At 42.2% G+C, this 17,716-nt stretch overlaps 1 protein-coding gene across 5 annotated transcripts in view; it reads left to right on the top strand.

The window, feature by feature from the left end:
* NPHP3 (nephrocystin 3) overlaps positions 1-17,716 on the top strand; it is a 68,673-nt gene that overhangs the window by 6,891 nt on the left and 44,066 nt on the right. For all 5 annotated transcript variants that reach the window (XR_012847727.1, XR_012847728.1, XM_075827111.1 and 2 more), the window contains exons 5-14: positions 173-325; positions 1,562-1,695; positions 1,883-2,043; positions 3,134-3,296; positions 3,504-3,578; positions 4,561-4,725; positions 6,337-6,440; positions 7,961-8,075; positions 9,858-10,001; positions 17,408-17,505. Coding sequence is in view for 3 of the 5 variants with exons in the window: in XM_075827111.1 (XP_075683226.1) it covers positions 173-325; positions 1,562-1,695; positions 1,883-2,043; positions 3,134-3,296; positions 3,504-3,578; positions 4,561-4,725; positions 6,337-6,440; positions 7,961-8,075; positions 9,858-10,001; positions 17,408-17,505 (1,312 nt within the window). In the remaining 2 variants the exon portion in view is untranslated. The remainder of the gene's footprint in view (positions 1-172; positions 326-1,561; positions 1,696-1,882; positions 2,044-3,133; positions 3,297-3,503; positions 3,579-4,560; positions 4,726-6,336; positions 6,441-7,960; positions 8,076-9,857; positions 10,002-17,407; positions 17,506-17,716) is intronic.

Genomic DNA, 17,716 nt, shown 5'->3' with positions numbered 1-17,716 from the left:
TAGCATATCCATTTACTGTTTTCACACAGCATGTGTCAAGAAAACACCCAATTTCTTAGACCTAATTTCTCACTTAAAGGGGACAAATGGTTATGTGGCATTACTGAAAAATGGTAACTCAGATTTGTCTTCCTGAAACATTTCTAACCCTTTGTGTTTATATTCTATAAAGTCCCTGGAGCGCAGTGTGACTACTGGACCGGTGGAGCCTTAGGCAGCGAGCCTTCCATGGGCAGTATGATGCAGCTTCAACACTCGTTTCGGGGTCCGGAGTTTGCTCACAGTTCTATTGATGTTGAAGGGCCGTTTGCAAATGTAAACAGAGGTAAATAAAGTTCCTTTAATATTATTTTAGGGCTATTGCACATGACCGTATGTTTTTCTTCAGTGTGCTATCCACATTTTTTGCGTATAGCACACTGACCCATTCAATTTTATGGGGCCATGCACACATCAGTATTTTTTTGCGGTTCCATTGTTCCGTCCTGCAAATGATAGAACATGTTCTATCCCTGTCCGTTTTTGCAGACCCTTGCTGCCATTCAAGTCTATGGTTCCGCAAAAATAACAGACAGCACATGGAAGCCATCCATGTGCCGTCTGCATTTTGCGGATACGTTGCTAAGAAATTCCTGGGAAATCTGATAACCTGACCTTCCTATGGGTTACGTGAAGTACGGATGACACATGAAAACAACAGGGTCGTAATATACAGACACACGGAATGGTTGTGGAATCAACTTGGAGGCATTACGGACCCAAATATGGACACTAGGATCTGTAGTTTGCGGCCTGATCAATGGAAACGGTCGTGTGCATGAGGCCTTTATATGCTGGTAGTAAACACAGGGTAACAGAGGCCTTTATATGCTGGTAGTAAACACAGGGTAACAGCGGCCTTTATATGCTGGTAGTAAACACGGGGTAACAGAGGCCTTTATATGCTGGTAGTAAACACGGGGTAACAGAGGCCTTTATATGCTGGTAGTAAACACGGGGTAACAGAGGCCTTTATATGCTGGTAGTAAACACGGGGTAACAGAGGCCTTTATATGCTGGTAGTAAACACAGGGTAACAGAGGCCTTTATTTGCTGGTAGTAAACACGGGGTAACAGAGGCCTTTATATGCTGGTAGTAAACACGGGGTAACAGAGGCCTTTATATGCTGGTAGTAAACACGGGGTAACAGAGGCCTTTATATGCTGGTAGTAAACACGGGGTAACAGAGGCCTTTATATGCTGGTAGTAAACACAGGGTAACAGAGGCCTTTATATGCTGGTAGTAAACACAGGGTAACAGAGGCCTTTATATGCTGGTAGTAAACACGGGGTAACAGAGGCCTTTATATGCTGGTAGTAAACACGGGGTAACAGAGGCCTTTATATGCTGGTAGTAAACACGGGGTAACAGAGGCCTTTATATGCTGGTAGTAAACACGGGGTAACAGAGGCCTTTAGATTGCCAGTTGTATCAGCAGAGGTATCTAATACAGATGTGTGTTGATGTAAGGCACATTTGATAGGAATGTCTGATCTACTCCATTCTTCCACACTTTCTAGATGATTGGGATGCAGCAGTGGCCAGCTTGCTACAGGTCACACCGCTCTTCTCTCAATGTTTGTGGAGCAACACTGTGCGTTGTTATCTGATAAACACGAAGGATACTCAAACTGAAGTGGACGTTTTCCTAAGGGTGAGAACAGATGGAAAGCAACTTTAATTAGAAGTGTGTTACTGAGCTATAAATCCTGGCTTCACACTCAGCGTTTTTTTTTTGGTTGACAAACTCCCTTTGAGAGACATCGAAGTTTATCTTCTAAAAATAAAAAAGCATGCTAAAAACGGACAGTGTGAACACAGCTTTACTGTTTGTGTTGTAGGAATACTCGCCAAAGCTTCAGAAAACGTGTGAAACATTGGGCTACTTTTTTCAAGTGGTACATTTCCCTGAGGAATGTGAAAACTATTATGCTGCTGTGCGGAAGTGGGAAATTGAGAAAAGTTCCCTGGTGATTTTATTTATGTGTTCCTCCTTCAATAGGTAAGATTTATTTAAGAGAATTTGAGAAATCTGAAGAATGACCCTGTCACTAGTTAGTCTACAATCCAGGAGCCACAATCTCACTTGTAAAGTACAAAATATAAATTTGCATGTCATATTAGGCTGTGTTCACATCACCGTTCCTTTCCGCTGAGGGGTTCCATCTGAGGTTTCCGTCGGGTTAACCCATCAACGGAAAGGCAAACGGAAACCTAAGCTTCCATTTGCATCACCATTGATATCAATGGTTACCGAAACGTTGCTAAAGGTTTCCGTTTTCACCGTTGTGACAGGGTTCTGTCGTTTTGGACAGAATCAATAGCGCAGTCAACTGCGCTATTCCGTCAAAACAACGGAACCTGTTCACAACAGTGAAAACAGAAACCTTTAGCAACGTTTCGGTCACCATTGATATCAATGGTGATGCAAATGGAAGCTTAGGTTTCTGTTTACCTTTCCTTTGAGGGGTTAACGCGACGGAAACCTCCCACAGAACCCCTCAACGGAAGGGCAACGGTGATGTGAACAGGCCGTTTTAGACTGGAAACAAGTGCCGGATTATCAGACTTCCAAGATTATCAAATGCCGATTTAAGGAATTGTACTATAGTTGGCCACAGCAAGTAATCACATTTCCACTCTTTTAGTCTGAGAGGCCTAATGTATATGGCCTGTATTGAGAAAGACAGGGGCTTGGTACAGCAGTATCCGTGGCATTTAGGCCAGACCTAACTGGCAATGCTGGTCTGCTCTGCCTAGGAAGAGACTGAAAGCTTTTGTATTCATTTGTTCCACCTATAATTCTATATGGTATTAACCTAGGGTTTACAGTGTCCATTTGTGTTGCAGCCACATTGCATCCTACCGGTCTGCCTGTGGATGCTCTGAGTAATTTTTTTTTATTAGTTCAACATATAAAAATTTGGTCTATAAATTAGTATTTTTCCTAACTATGCCCATTATCTTAGGATATGACTTTTAAGATTTTTTGGACCTGTGTATTAGTGGCAGTATATGACGCATCACATATTTACTGTAGTGTTTTACTCTTTAAAAAGTCTCTGTTTAGTCTCATTTACCTTTGGTCATAGCATACAATGCAGTTCTCTCTGGGAAGACTGTAAGGAAGCATTTCTGAATAATACTGAGGCCAAGCCGAGGATTGTATATCAAAAAATAGACGATGAATCAAGAAGCTCTGACTGTATCCAGCAGCTAATGGAGGAAGACCCTAATAAAACAAATAAACCTAAGGTAGGAAATTGGGTAAATATTTCATACATTTTCACTAATTCATAAGGTATTTGAATGGATTTGTTGCTCTCTGTGGAGCGTCGATAGTCATTGTATGGCCATCAACGTTCTCAAACAAATGTAGCTAAAATCTAATATTGCCACATTTTTACATATCACTACCCATAGGCATCTTTTAAAATATGAATGACATTCTGTATTTTTCAGATCATTGAGCACAATGGAGAGCCAGAGGAAGGGGCATATAAAACCTACTGTCATGTAGAGCAAGTCATCAAACAGGTATGTTCGGTCCTGTGTGTCATACTGTGGAGAGTGCGCACCACCTGACAGACATAGTAACTGGTTAGAAATGAGACAACGCCTGTGATCCGACCAATAGTCTAATATTTTTTACTTTGAGTACTCTGGTTGGTCAAAAGGTATTCATTGCAAGATATCTGTATGGAAGGGCATCCTATTCCATGTGGAAAGCCATTTCCACTGTTGCACATATTGTTCATTAGCGATGTTTATTGTTTATTTATATTTACTTTAATAATCGATAATTAAATTATAGGATCAGAACAGTTAAAGAGGTTGTCGGCTATATTACCCTAATAGCTCCAGCTTGAAAGAAATAGTGAAATGTTTAATATACGAATAAGTAAAATTCTGCCCAATCGTTGTGTATACACTAGGCCTCTGTGGCATTGTATCAATAGTGATTGACATACTGTGGCCATGTCACCCAATCACTGCTGTGTGATGTTACATCACTATAGCCGAAACATCATTGTGGACTGCAGTGATTGGCCAATACAGACACGTGAGGTCTAGTCACTATGAACACAACATCATTGAAGACTAGTTTGTATATATCCCTGGAGGGCAGCATATAAGACTTCTTTGTTATGATCAGTGGGCATCCGGGTGTTAAGAACCCCACTGATCTCTAGAAAGAAGAGCCTGCGGGACTCTGTTGAGCGCCCATTCCCCTTCATCTTCGATCTGCACTTTTTGCAGAGCTCAGTATGGGCAATGTACTTTCTATGCCTAGTGGAAAGTCAACCGGAGCCACAATGGGAAGGCACAATTTTATTATTAGTTGAGTTTAGACCTGTAATGTTCAATATGTCATATCCAGTGTAATCCATAATTGTTTCAAATAAGCCAAGGCAACTATGTTCAGTCTCTTTTATGAGTCTCTTTCTCTTATTTTAGTCTGTGATGTTCTAAAAATGTTCGGGATAATGTCCAGGCACTTCAATTTTTTTCTTTACAGGATTTATTAGGTGTTGAGATCTCTGATCCTGAGGCTAAGGATGATCCAGCTGTTCAAGAAGATGACGACTTTGGGGATGTTTTATGGGATGTCCATGATGAGCAAGAGCAAATGGAGGCTTTTCAGCATGCATCTCAGTCTACAAGTGAACTGGGTTTTGACAAAGTAAGTGCAAGTGGCTTAAAGGTTTAGAAGTATTTAATGCATAATGTTTTTGTTTTTTTTTAAACAACTTCCCCATAACATAATATTTTAATAATAATAATAAAATTGTTCCTGTTAGCATCAGTAGTAATCTAAAAATTAATCATGGCTCCCTAGTCATCTCTTCATCCATTGTCCGATTTACAGACTGTGGCATATACAATGTTATGCAAAATATCTTTGAACCAGACGTACACATTAATAATCTTGATTTATAATTAACTTTGATCAACCCCATTTCGGGGTTGTACGCTGACACAGAGTTATGTCACTTCAAGGCTGGAGTCATTCTGGTACAAAGTGAAGTAAGTGCTGGAAGTTTTGTCTTCGATAGAAACGTCAAGATTGCTATCACTGAACTATATAAGCACTGGTTCATTGTATGTATTTTTTGACAGGAAATCGATCTTTTGTGACAGGGCCGGCCTTAGGTTGGATGGCACCCTGTGCGGGACTCTCTACAAAAACCAAAAATGAACCACATATATAGACACGCACATACTGGAACATATATACTGTACATACATAAAGACAGATCTGTAGACATACAGCCACATATACATACACACATCTGGAATATATACATACAGGTAAATATCTAGACGTACAGACACATATACACACACGACAGGAACATATACAAATACATAAAAGGCACATATATACAAGCACAAAGATACATTCACAAACAGACCCATATATACCCAGTACAGATAATGTAGTAGATTTCACATGCAGTCCTGTGTAACACCACAGATAACACACAGTGATAACTGACTACAGATAATGTAGTAGATGATACCTTTAGTCCTATGTAACACCACAGATAACACAGTGATAACTCTCTGAGTACAGATAATGTCGTAGATGATAACTATACCCACAGACACATACATACACATACACATACACACACACACACACACACACACACACACACACACACATATATATAAGGGCTGCAGAGTATATAAAGGAGCAGCAGGGTATATAACGGGCAGCAGGATATATAGCGGGCAGGAGGATATATAGGAGGCAGCACAGATATCTTCGTTTTATCTGTTCTACTTTAATATTACACACACTATTACAAAGAGACATACACACACAAACACACACTGTAACATATACACATACAAACACAGAGCCACATACTGTATACGCACACATACACACATTTTGTATACACACAGACACACAGATACTCCCCATCTCTCATTGCTGACAGGATCACAGGCTTCTTGCAGGATGGGATGTGGGCGGAGCTTCCTCTTCCATTGTTCCTCGGCTCTTATTTACTCTGTGTGTGTGTAACTAAGAGAAGAGCACAAAGTAGAGGCAGACCCCAGTGGCGCCCCCTACATGCTTGGAGGGGGCAGCGCCCTGTGCGCTCGCACACCCCTAAGGCCTGTGTGACTAGATCATTATTTACGGCTATTACCATATTTAGGAAGATTGATCCTTAACCACTATGAAAAAGTGCAAGTATTCTACATCAAAAACCTTCACTGCAGAACTGCTAAGATATTACTCTTGTATACTCAATGTACTTTCTCTGTTCTACTTGATTAGTATTATGATCGCTTGAATGATTTAGTAGCTGCTCCGGCACCCATTCCACCACTGCTTATATCGGGAGGACCTGGCTCTGGAAAATCACTCCTCCTCTCAAAGTGGTATGTTCATTTTTAGAAATTTCTGGCTCCCTAAACGAAAAGGTTTTTTTTCAAAAGTAATGTATCTTTTTATTTGAATCAAAATTTTTTAAAATTTTCTAGACGTTCGAAGTTTGATGTTACAGATCATCATATGTACTGTAGTTGGTGAAGCATTTTTGTGTTTGTGCAAGTATTGTCTTTTAAGGTTTTCTTAAATATATATTTTTTTCACATATTTTGGGCTCATTGTTAGCCATGCTTTTGTATAAAGATAGTTAATATACAGTATATTTATCCATATCCAAGTCCTGTAGTTGCTCTTTAAGCTTGAGTCTGGCGTAATGATATTTTAAAAAAGTTTTTGTGTGAAGGAAATTGCATAATAATGGAAACTAGCAGCTCCCTTCCCGTCCCATAACGTACATTTATGTCATGGGCAGGTGGGCCTGAACGTGAATTGCCGTACATTTATGGCACAGTGATGACGCTGGCTGAGGAGTAAACACCATCAGCAGCGGGTGTCAACTATAACATACAGCTGACACCCTACTGCAGTGACACCATACTGAAATGATTGCGGCATCTAAGTGGTGCGATGGGTTGTCATGGCAGGTGGGCCTAAAGAAGGCTCCCAGATCTGCCATCTTGGTACACCTATTAATATAAAATTAAAATAAAATATTTACAAATATACAAGAATGAAAGAAAAAAAAATTACAAAAACTAATTTTTCCTAATAATTTTTTTTTATTCTGTAAAAATTAAAAAAACAATGGGAATGTACACATAATTGGTAGTGCTGCTTCCATAATGACCTGCACTATAAAACAAACGCATTAAGTATTCTGCACAGGGGAACGCTGTTAAAAGAAAAAAAAAAAGCCTAAATACAATGCCTCTCAAAAAAATGTAATGAAATGTGATCAAAAAGTCATATGTTTCCCCAAAATGCTACCAATAAAAACTACAACTGGGCCCCAAGTAAAAGCCATTACATAGATCCATCGACGGAAAAATAAAAAAGTTATAGCTCCCGGCACATATGCCAAACCTAGTCATAAGCCAACATTCACCCGACAGAGGCCAAGAGGGTCCTTTAGGCCTCTGTCACGGTGGTATGTGCCAGCATTTTTTTTTTTATTACTGTATAGCAAAGCGCGGCAGACTGTGGGCTACGCCTCGGTTTTGTTTTTTAACATTGTGGCTAATGCATAGCCGTATGCCTACAGCATATAAATGTGAACAAAGCCTTACTTGAACTTAAGAGCTGCGCTCAGTGATAAACTATCTTAATTTATTAGAGACTGAACTGATATAATGTATACATTAGTTGGTTAAATGTACCATCAGCTTCCTGTGGGCGATGCCTTATAGTGAGGTTTATTGTTCTGATGCAAGCTATTTTTACAAAATGCTATGGTATGTGGTTTTATCTTTGCATCAATGGTATATTGTGAGTCTATAGAATCCGTATCAGTAAGTATAAGCAGTAACCAGGTCAGCAGTTTGGTCCTAATAACAATGTTTTATATGTGCAGGATTCAACTACAGCAGAAACATTCACCAAACACTCTGATGTTGTATCACTTTGTTGGAAAACCAATGTCAACCAGCTCAGACCCAGCTTTGATAATAAAGAGATTGACCCTTAAGGTAATGTTCCCTTCATCGCGTGCTAAATAGTAAACCGAAAGTTTTCCCTGAATGCTGTAATAACGACCGGCAGTCAATCTAGCCAAAAATACAAAAAATACTTTATTAGCACATGGATAGTTGTACAAACTGTTTAAAAACACCCATAAAAACACATAATGTACAAAACGTTACAAAAATAGGACAATGTAAACACATAAGGCAGGGCGGCATACATGGGGATGAAGTTTTACATACCATTCACTACATAATACATGTTACCTCTCAGATATATATTCAATACAACAAAAGGTTTTATAAATGCAAAAAAACCAAAATAACATATTACTAGTACCTATAGCGTAGCGCTCAGAAGCAGATAATCACCCACCATGAGCCATAATAACTGCCTGTGTAAGAGAGAGGATCGTTTTTTTTTTATAAAAATAGATATAGGAAGCGAGGGGTAGGGCCAATCCATGTTTGGAGAATTGTTTTGCGGTCAGATGTTGTGATGCAGAATCGTCGGATTTTGTGGTGTGGGGGGCTGATGTAGTCAGTGAGTGATAGGCAACCAAACAATGCCCAGCTCGACGTGAGTGGTATAGGATAAGTAGTGTGCGTTGTGAAAAGAACGATTTGCTGCCATAAGAAGGGAGTCTGGGGACAAGTCCAAATGCAATGATAAGGGTTGCCATTTATTTGTCAGGTTACTTCCTTTCATTTCAGCTGCCATATAGTAAATATATCCTGCTGTACTGTCTAAACAGACAATATAGGAAGGAAGTGTGTGCCTCTAATATGGCCGCCCCCGGGAAAGTTTTTAAAAATACTACATCTATAGCTACAACATAAAAATATATATATTATCTTCTAAATACACACATCAAATTAATGAAACTAATATTAAATACATGAGAGATTCCCTTTTAATTGCATAAATAGCGATACCCAGGGGCTGGCTGACCGTTCCGGTATTAGGGTAGTGTCGGAGAAGGCACACAGTCCCTTCCTCAATTGGAGCGCTCCTTCAAGGGAACCTGTCAGCAGGTTGATGCTGCGTTGACCACGGGGAGCATGAAATAGCGACAGGTGCCATCACGTCACTTAAAGGGAACCTGTCACCAGCATTTCACCTGTTGTACTTTACATATCCCTCACTGGCCGCTGCTATCAAAAGTTCATTGCCGCTATCCCCTCTCCTAAACTCCTCCTCCGACTGTACATAACGGTCTGCAAACATTTCACGCCTTTTATCGTAATATTCCAGTGTCCCGTTGTACGCACACCCCAGTAGAGGACATCAATGCACAAGCACGGATTTTGTGTGCTGGGGGAAGGTGTGGAGCTGTCAATCAAAAGTAAGGAGGCGGGGTCAACTCGGAAAGACTTGAGGAATGAAGATATGACTCTTTTCAAACTAAGATCTGACTCTTATGCTCATTAGCATACGGTGTGGGAACACAAAAAAACTGAATACTAAAGCTATAGAGCCGACTAAGAAGACAATTATAGGTTATATAGAAATGATGTTTCACCCACGTCCACCTGGTATTGCTGGTTTAATAGGTCAAATGCTGGTGACAGCTTCTCTTTAACTATGTTTTTCTCTGAAATGCTGCAGCATTTTCAGAGAAAATTGTTTTAATAAGTGCCGAGCTTAGAGAGAAGTGTCCAAAGGGTGGATCTCCACTTGGTTTAGCTTGATTGATAGGTCTTTCCCATACACAAAAGTGAGAAAAGTCTGCATGCAAGAGTTTTTCTTTTGAATCTACATTAGATATTTATGTGTTTAACTTTTAGCTAATGCAACATTCTTGGTCAGTGTCATCATTTTCAATGGATCCAGGCAAGTTCTTGGAAGAATTTCCTCACTGGCTTGAGAAACTTTCCAGTCGCTATCAAGGCAACATCATCATCATTATTGACTCCATTGATCAAATAGAGGTATACATAAACCCCAAAGTTTTACACAGTAATTTTAGAGAGTCTGATGTTTGGATTCACAGTGATTTGACACATGATTCTTAACCCCTTCCCCCTGCTGGCATTCTGGGCCCTAATGTCCAAGCCATTTTTTAGATTTTTCCATTGTCACATTCGAAGAGCTGTAACTTTTTTATTTTTGCGTCGGCATAGCTGTATAAGGTCTTGTTTTTTGCGGAACGACTTGCAGTTTTTATTGGCACCATTTGAGAGTAGATGCGACTTTTTGATCACTTTCTATCACATTTTTTTTAAGTCAGGATTAACAGAAAACAGCAATTTTTCCATTGTTTTTTATTTTATTTTTTACGGCGTTCACAGTGCGGGTTAAATAATGTAACAGCTTTATAGTCGGGGTCGTTACGGATGCGGCGATACCAAATATGTGTAACTTTTTTGCTTTATTGTAGTTTTTTTTAATAGTAAAGCATTTTGTAAGGGGAAAAGCTGGGTTTTTAATTTTTTTTTTTATTAACTTTATTAAACTTTTTTTACTTTTTTACTAGTCCCACTAGGGGACTTCACTATCCTCCGATCGCTATTATAATACACTGCAATACTTTTGTATTGCAGTGTATTACTGCCTGTCCGTTTAAAACTGACAGGCATCTGCTAGGTCATGCCTGCGGCATGATCTAGCAGGCATTCGCTGCAGGCAGACCTGGGGGTCTTTATTAGACCCCCGGCTGCCATAGAAGACACAGACACTCGGCGATTTTATCGCCGGGTGTCAGTGAGATGAGAGGGAGCTCCCTCCCTCTCTCCAAAACCATTCAGATGCGGTGCTCGCTATTGTGCACCGCATCTGAAGGGTTAAACGGGTGAGATCGATACTAATATCGATCTCACCCGGCAGAGCAGGGACGCCCCCAGCCCTCAGCTGCTTCTGGCAGCTGAGAGCAGGGAGATTTCACGGCTCCCTGCTCTGTTTACTTTATTCTACAGCAGCGACGTAGTTTGGCGGCGCTCTAGAATAAAGCCCACTAATGACCGCCGTAAAAAGACGTATCGGCGGTCATTAAGGGGTTAAATGAGATGTTTTACATCCATTGGAGGGGTCATAGAATTTAGATGTTTTTTTAATTCCTGAAACTGACAGTTTAGTGATCATTGTGTTAAAGTGCTCCTGTCATGAGACTGAGCCATTTTAAACTGGGCCATTTATACAGGGTTAATATAGTGAACTAACGGTGCGCCGCCTATTAGTCCAACACATATGGATTGTACAGTTCCCTAAACTCCACTTTGGTTCACTGTATGGTGGGAGCTATTAGTACCCACTAGAGTAACCCTTTATGTCCTATAGATATTCCTGTTTTTAAATTGCACTAGTTCTTCTCTGACTCTGTATGTTCACAATTACCAAAAATCCTCCTGCATTGTTTAAAAAAACAATTAAATAATTTTCTCGTCCGTGTCATAGAGATTACCGTGGGATATAGCTGTTGCCACTTGTAGGTGGCAGCACTAAGTGAAAAGTGTTCGCCCCTCTTACCAGCTATATCCTTCCTGCAGGCACCTAACTTAACAAGTTTTTAGCTTAGTGTCTGTAAAAGGCAGACCTCCCTTCTCCGCAGGTGAATATTTTTTTATTTTTCCAGCTTTAGGCCAGAATACAAGACTCACTAGATCTCTCCCTACTACCCCCAACAGAGAAGGGAGAAAAGTGTGGCCTAACCTCACTGTTTTCTGTCCTGACTCAAGAAGGCAAGGTGGGACAGCGAACTGCCTAATCCCCTGTAGCCTGCCAGCATAGGGGGCCGCACCGCATCCCAGTGTATCTCTATTTCTCCAAGGTGAGGTACGCTGAAGGCCATACAGGACCTCTAAATAGGTGAGTATATGGGTGAGTATCCTCCCTTAGACCTCCAGACAGTGTAGGCCCCCCTTTTCAGTACATCCTTTCAGGTCCCCTCTGCCCGTGTCCTCTGTTGGCGCACTGTTTGGCTTCTTCTGGCAGCTTTTCTTGCCATAAGCGGTCGTCATTATGCTTCGGCATCCTCTTCCCCTCTCCCTTTTACTTTTTTCCCGCCATGGTCCCTTTCTGGCAGAAATCCGAACCTTGCGGTCCTCCTCGGCAGGCCCCATTAATTTACTCCTTGGCTTCGCTAGGCCGCAGTTTTCTCAAGTAGGTGGGGGAAAACTGGCTCCCGTGGAGCGCGCTATTTTCAGTGGCCTTCCATTTGCTGGTGATCTTATCAGGGGCAGTTTTTTTTTACTCTCTTGCCGGCTGCAGTTCCAGCGCAGGCGCCATGATCTGCACTTCTCCCAAGTACTTTTCCTAGAACCTGGTAGGCTCCTGCAACCTCTTGGCCCCCATATTTTATTCCTAGCCAGTAGCTGTACAATTTCATAAGGAGTAGCTTTCAGTCCCCACTACCCTCTGTATATAGGGACGTAGCTGTGTGTTGCCATCATTTCTCAACCCATAGTCATGCATTTTGCCTGTTTTCACTTTAATACCAAATTTAAATGTGGTCAATCTGAACCCCTCTGCTCCAACTGCTTGAGACCTAGACAGCTCATCAGTGAACCAATTCCCACAGTGGCACCATGCCCAGGCCCCACAGGTTCCCAAACCTAAGTGGACGTGCTCTCTGTCCATGACGGTATCAGACCTCTTCAAGTCCATTATTGATATGCTAGGACAGCTGTCACTAAAAACTTAGGCCAGCTCTCACATGCTCAGGATTATGAAGACTATGTAGCAGACCACACAAACTAGCAAGAACTGCCTGTTCCCGTTAGCCTTCTGTTTTCCCAACCTCGTTCACCTCTTTAACAAGAGGGCTTTGCTCTGATTTTTCCTCAAAAGAAGAGGTTCGGTTTGAGGGCGAGGCCTCTGACTCAGATTCAGCACTAGACGAGGAGCAGTCTTTAAAACGCTTCTCCACTGTACATATTTCAGCAATCCAAGAGATACTCAAGGTTTAAGAAACTGATTCTCCAACCACTCAACAAGCTTATTTTCTTCTGGCAGTCAAAACTGCCCCAAAGTTCTTTTCTTCACAGCTCAAATTTGGGGAAGTCAAAAGTTTGGGCCTTCCCAGATAGGCGATTTATTAAACCAAAATGTATGGATGTTATGTACCCCTTTTCAGAACACTCGTCTGGCAAAGCAGCACACCCTGCACATGGCGAACACTTCCTTTTGCTAGGATCACAGAGACCGGATGATGAAGTCCTTCGCAAAATCCTCTTTTGAGGCTGCTGGCTCGGCTCTGTGGCCAATGTCTGCCTCCTTTTAGGTGAGCAGGGCCACAACAGAATGGGCCAAATTTGCTCCATCAGGGTATCATTTCTGGCGTGTCTCCCAAGCAATAAGCCGAGATAGCCTTGCAAATTTCTAATGCAGGAAAATACATCTGAGAGGCAACACAAGATGCAGCCAAATTAATGAGCTCTTCTTCTAAACTTTCTCTAGCCATTCGCAGGACTGTGTGGCTAAACTGCTGGTCAGTGGATGCAGCTTACGTTTTTTAATGGCTCTCCCCTTTGCAGGTTCTCGCCTGTTTGGTGCCCGCCTAAATGAGATTATTTCTGAAGCCACAGGCGGTAAGAGCTCTCACATGTCCCAAAACATGTTGGCTTGCTTAGCCCATCCCAAAAAGGCAAGGACTAAATTCCACTCCTTTGACGCTTCTCGAGCATGCAACCAGAGACAGAACATTCAAGACCAGAGAAAGAATCTGTCATTCGGACCACGCCTCTCCTGGCGCCCTCATTCTTAGGCTTCCAAGGCCACCTCCAACAACTCCAGTACTGTATAAAGGGAGGTCTAGACCGGGTGGGGGGTTACTTCTTCTGTTTCGAGACGTTTGGGTGTCTTTTGGGTGCTCAAAGTCATCTTCACAGGATACAAAGTAGAATTAGCTTCTTTACCACCAAATCAAATTTTCCTTCAGTACCATCGGCATCCCCTTCCAAGGCTTCAGCCTTTTACATGGCAGTCCAGTCCCTTCTCTCCCAGGTAGTGATCGAACTAGTTTCTCGCCAGGAATGCTTCCGGGTTTTCTATTCAAACCTCTTTGTGGTCCAGACAAAGGAACAGTTCGCCCTGTGTTGGACTTCTAACTCCTCAATAAGTATGTCAAACTCCAGCACTTCCAGGTGCAAACCTTGAGTTCCGTCATCGCATCAGCAGTACAAGGGGAATTCCTATCCTTGGTAAACATCAAGACTGCGTACCTACTGTAACGTCCAGGGCTGTGGACCGCCGCTCCTACTCACCCCTCGGCGGCCGCGGCCATGGATCTGTGAGTGCCGGCCTGCATCTCCTTCCTAGGAGACGACAGCACTTACTTCCACTCCGCTCAGCTGTGTCCCATAGGGTGCGCGCGCACGCTCGTGCCCGGCCTTAAAGGGCCAGCGCGCGCACATGTATTACATTAATTTAGCCCTAATCACTCTGGACTATAACAGGGGCTCTGCCCCTTTCACTCCCGGCATGAGCGTTGTTTGTAATTCCCATGTTAGTCTTAGCAAATGGTCCTTCATGTTTTCCTGTTCCCGAGTGTTCCTGTATCCCGTGCTGTGTTGGTTCCTGAGCCCTATCAAGTGTTGGAGTCCTGTTCTGTCATCGGACACGCTTGCTGTCGTACACCACATCTGGTGTTATCTGCCACGCCTAATACCCTCCGCCACGTGTGGCATCCTCTGCCGGCTGAAGTTCCATCTGTGCCTAGCCACTGCAACTGTCTGGACTATTCAGGTACCCTTGTGCTGGACTTTGTATTCATTGGGTACTCTGTTCTTGGCCAGCTGCCTCCCTTCTACGGTGGTGCGGCCTAGTGGGTCCACATACCCATGGATCGTAACACCTACAGATCCCTATTTGCTTGTCCTACCTACAGTTTCCTTGCTTCCCCAACCTGGAGGACAACTACTAGATTGTGGCCTACCTGGACATTATGATAAAGGCTTTGTCCTTGTCGGCCAATCTGGAGAATCTTCAGATTACTATGGAAACGTCCTGCTTTTGTTGGATAATTAACCGCTCCAAATCCTCTCTTTCCCCATCTCGGTCCTTACATGGCATGCGTCTCGATACAGCCCAGGCCAAGATTCTTCATTCACCGGAGAAACTCCACTACCTCCAACAGAAAATCTGGTCACTACAAGGACACCATCTGAACCATCAGATCGTCTTCATTTGTCTTTGTCTTAGGGTTCTAGGACTGATGGTCTCTTACATGGGAACAATTCCATATGTCCAGTTTCATACTGGTTACCTTCAACAAGCTGTACTGGCTGATTGGGACAAATCCACGGCTTCTCTTGATCACTTCATTTTCCCCCTGTCAGTCCAATAATCACTCCGGTGGTGACTGCTCTACCCCAACCTGACCCTGGGATGCTCCTTCCTTTCTTCCTCTCAAGTGGAAGATTCTGATGACAGATGCCAGCCTCCATGGCTGGGAAGGGGTTCTTCAGTCTCATAAAGTTCAAGGTATATGGTCGCCTCAGGAGTCATCTCTCCCAATCAATGTCCTGGAACTTTGGTCCATTTTGCTGTCCCTCTGACACTGGACTCCTCTTCTAGCAGGCTTTCCAGTGCGGGTTCAAACAGACAATGCGACGGCCGTGCACAGTATTCTGCATGTAGTGGCACTGGTGTTCCCTCCCTACTGCCAACCTGTGATTCCTTAGTGCCTTAATCTGGTCCTTGAGGTGCTGCAGTCTTCCTCTTTTGAACCTCTTGACAACATTTTCCTCAGTTTCCTGTCTTGGAAAGTGGCCTTTCTGGTGGCCATCACCTCCGTTCAGTTCATCTTCTGTCTAAGCGGCCTTATCTGGCAAGTCTCCATTCTTGGTTATAGACCAAGACAAGGTGGTGCTCCGCCCAGTTCCTGTCTTCCTGCTGAATGTTGTGTGAGCATTCCACCTTAACGAGGACGTAGTCCTGCTCTCTTTGTGTCCCTATCCTTCGCACCCATGGGTGATGACTCTTCACAAACTAGACCTGATCCATTCCTTACGCATCTATCTGGCAAGGAGGGCTTCATTCTGTTTCTCTGACTCACTTTTCATCATTCCAGAGGGCCGCAGGCATGGCATAGCGGCTTCCAAAACCACAATAGCCCAATGGATTCAGTTATCTATTGGTGAGGTATTCCACTCAAGGCAAAAATCTGCATTTGTGGATAACGACCTATTCCACTAGAGCGGTAGGCACTTCTTGAGAGGTTCAAAACCTCTTCGGCTGTGTACGGCCGCTACTTGGTCTTCTCTTAACATCTTTTAGAAAATTTTAGAGCGTGCATACTTTTGTATCCTCCGACACCTCTCGTGGTTTCAGGGTTCTGCAGACTGCAGTTTGTTGACCGCACTTGTTTGTTCTGTTATTGACCCACCCCTGGGTACTTCTTTGGAATGTTTCAGAGTCATCTCTGTGTCACACAATGACACGGACAAGACCATTCGATTTTTTTTATTTTTTTTAGTCTTTTTTTTGTTACTCCCTTTTCTCGTCTCGTCACTCATTTTTGTTTCTTCGGGTAGTATGGAAGTTTTCTCCTCACAGGTGGTTTATTCCTCGCGTTCTCACATGGTTCTTGTTTTTTGTTTTTTACTTATTGTTGCATTATATCAGTATCTACATTATCTGCTTTTCCTATTGCTTTTGTACAAAACTGGTTTAGCTTGGTGTCTGAAGGAGGGGTATAAGAAGAGCTAACACTTTTCACTTTGCCTTCTAGTGGCAACAGCTATACCTCACGGTATCCCTGTGTCCCCAAATGAACGTGCAAGAAAAGGATTTTTAAATGCGTAATAAAAACGTCAATTTTTTTTACAGAGATTAGATTAGGAATTAGTATCAAGGCATTAATTGATACAGTGTATATTTTATAATCTTGTAATATCATATTAGGAATCCACAGACATTTTCCACCATCAGGGATAGAACTTGGAACTTTTTAATATTGGCATCTAAATAATACTATCCACTGAGACACGTATTTTCTGTGAGCCAGTAACTTAGCGTTAGCTGATAATAAAATCTCTGATCATAGGGGCGTATTTGTTAGAATTACGTTTTTAGGTATGAATCTTACCATGAACTACATGTGCTGTATGCATAAGATGGATATGCCATTTTTCCAAGGCTCCGATAGTGATTAAGGGAGCCTTGTTATACTTCTCCTATTATAATGAATGTGTACACAAACCTTGCTTTTATTTCTGCATGTTAGGGACTGTGTACATATGGAGCAATTCCTGTAATCACTCTATATAACGGGGAGTTACTAATTCTGTACTCCTCTAATATATTTCTGTAAAGTATTACATTTATAAAGCATTAGTGTCATCACTGCTACACTAAAACCTGTTAGAAGTAATAACATGCTGATTTATGTATTTTACAGCAGTCAGAAAAGCACATGAAGTGGCTGATTGATCCATTACCAGTAAATGTTCGTGTAATCGTCTCTGTAAATGTAGAAACGTGTCCCCAAGCGTGGAGGTAAGCTTCTTTACAGAATTATAGTATCATATCTACATTATCTCCCTTTATTGTGTTATCAAACCGCTTATTTTTCTGCTGACTATTGCTTGTGTACCGTGTGTTTCTCAATGTGTAAAAGACTGAATATTAAAAGAAAATTGCCAACTTTCTGCTAGGAGTAAGAGACTTGGCACCCCTATTCTCCAGGTCAGTAGGGGGTAACATGAAT

Source organism: Rhinoderma darwinii, chromosome 5, assembly GCF_050947455.1.
Source record: "Rhinoderma darwinii isolate aRhiDar2 chromosome 5, aRhiDar2.hap1, whole genome shotgun sequence".
Classification (NCBI taxonomy): domain Eukaryota; kingdom Metazoa; phylum Chordata; class Amphibia; order Anura; family Rhinodermatidae; genus Rhinoderma; species Rhinoderma darwinii.
This window is presented reverse-complemented; position numbering and strand designations above follow the sequence as displayed.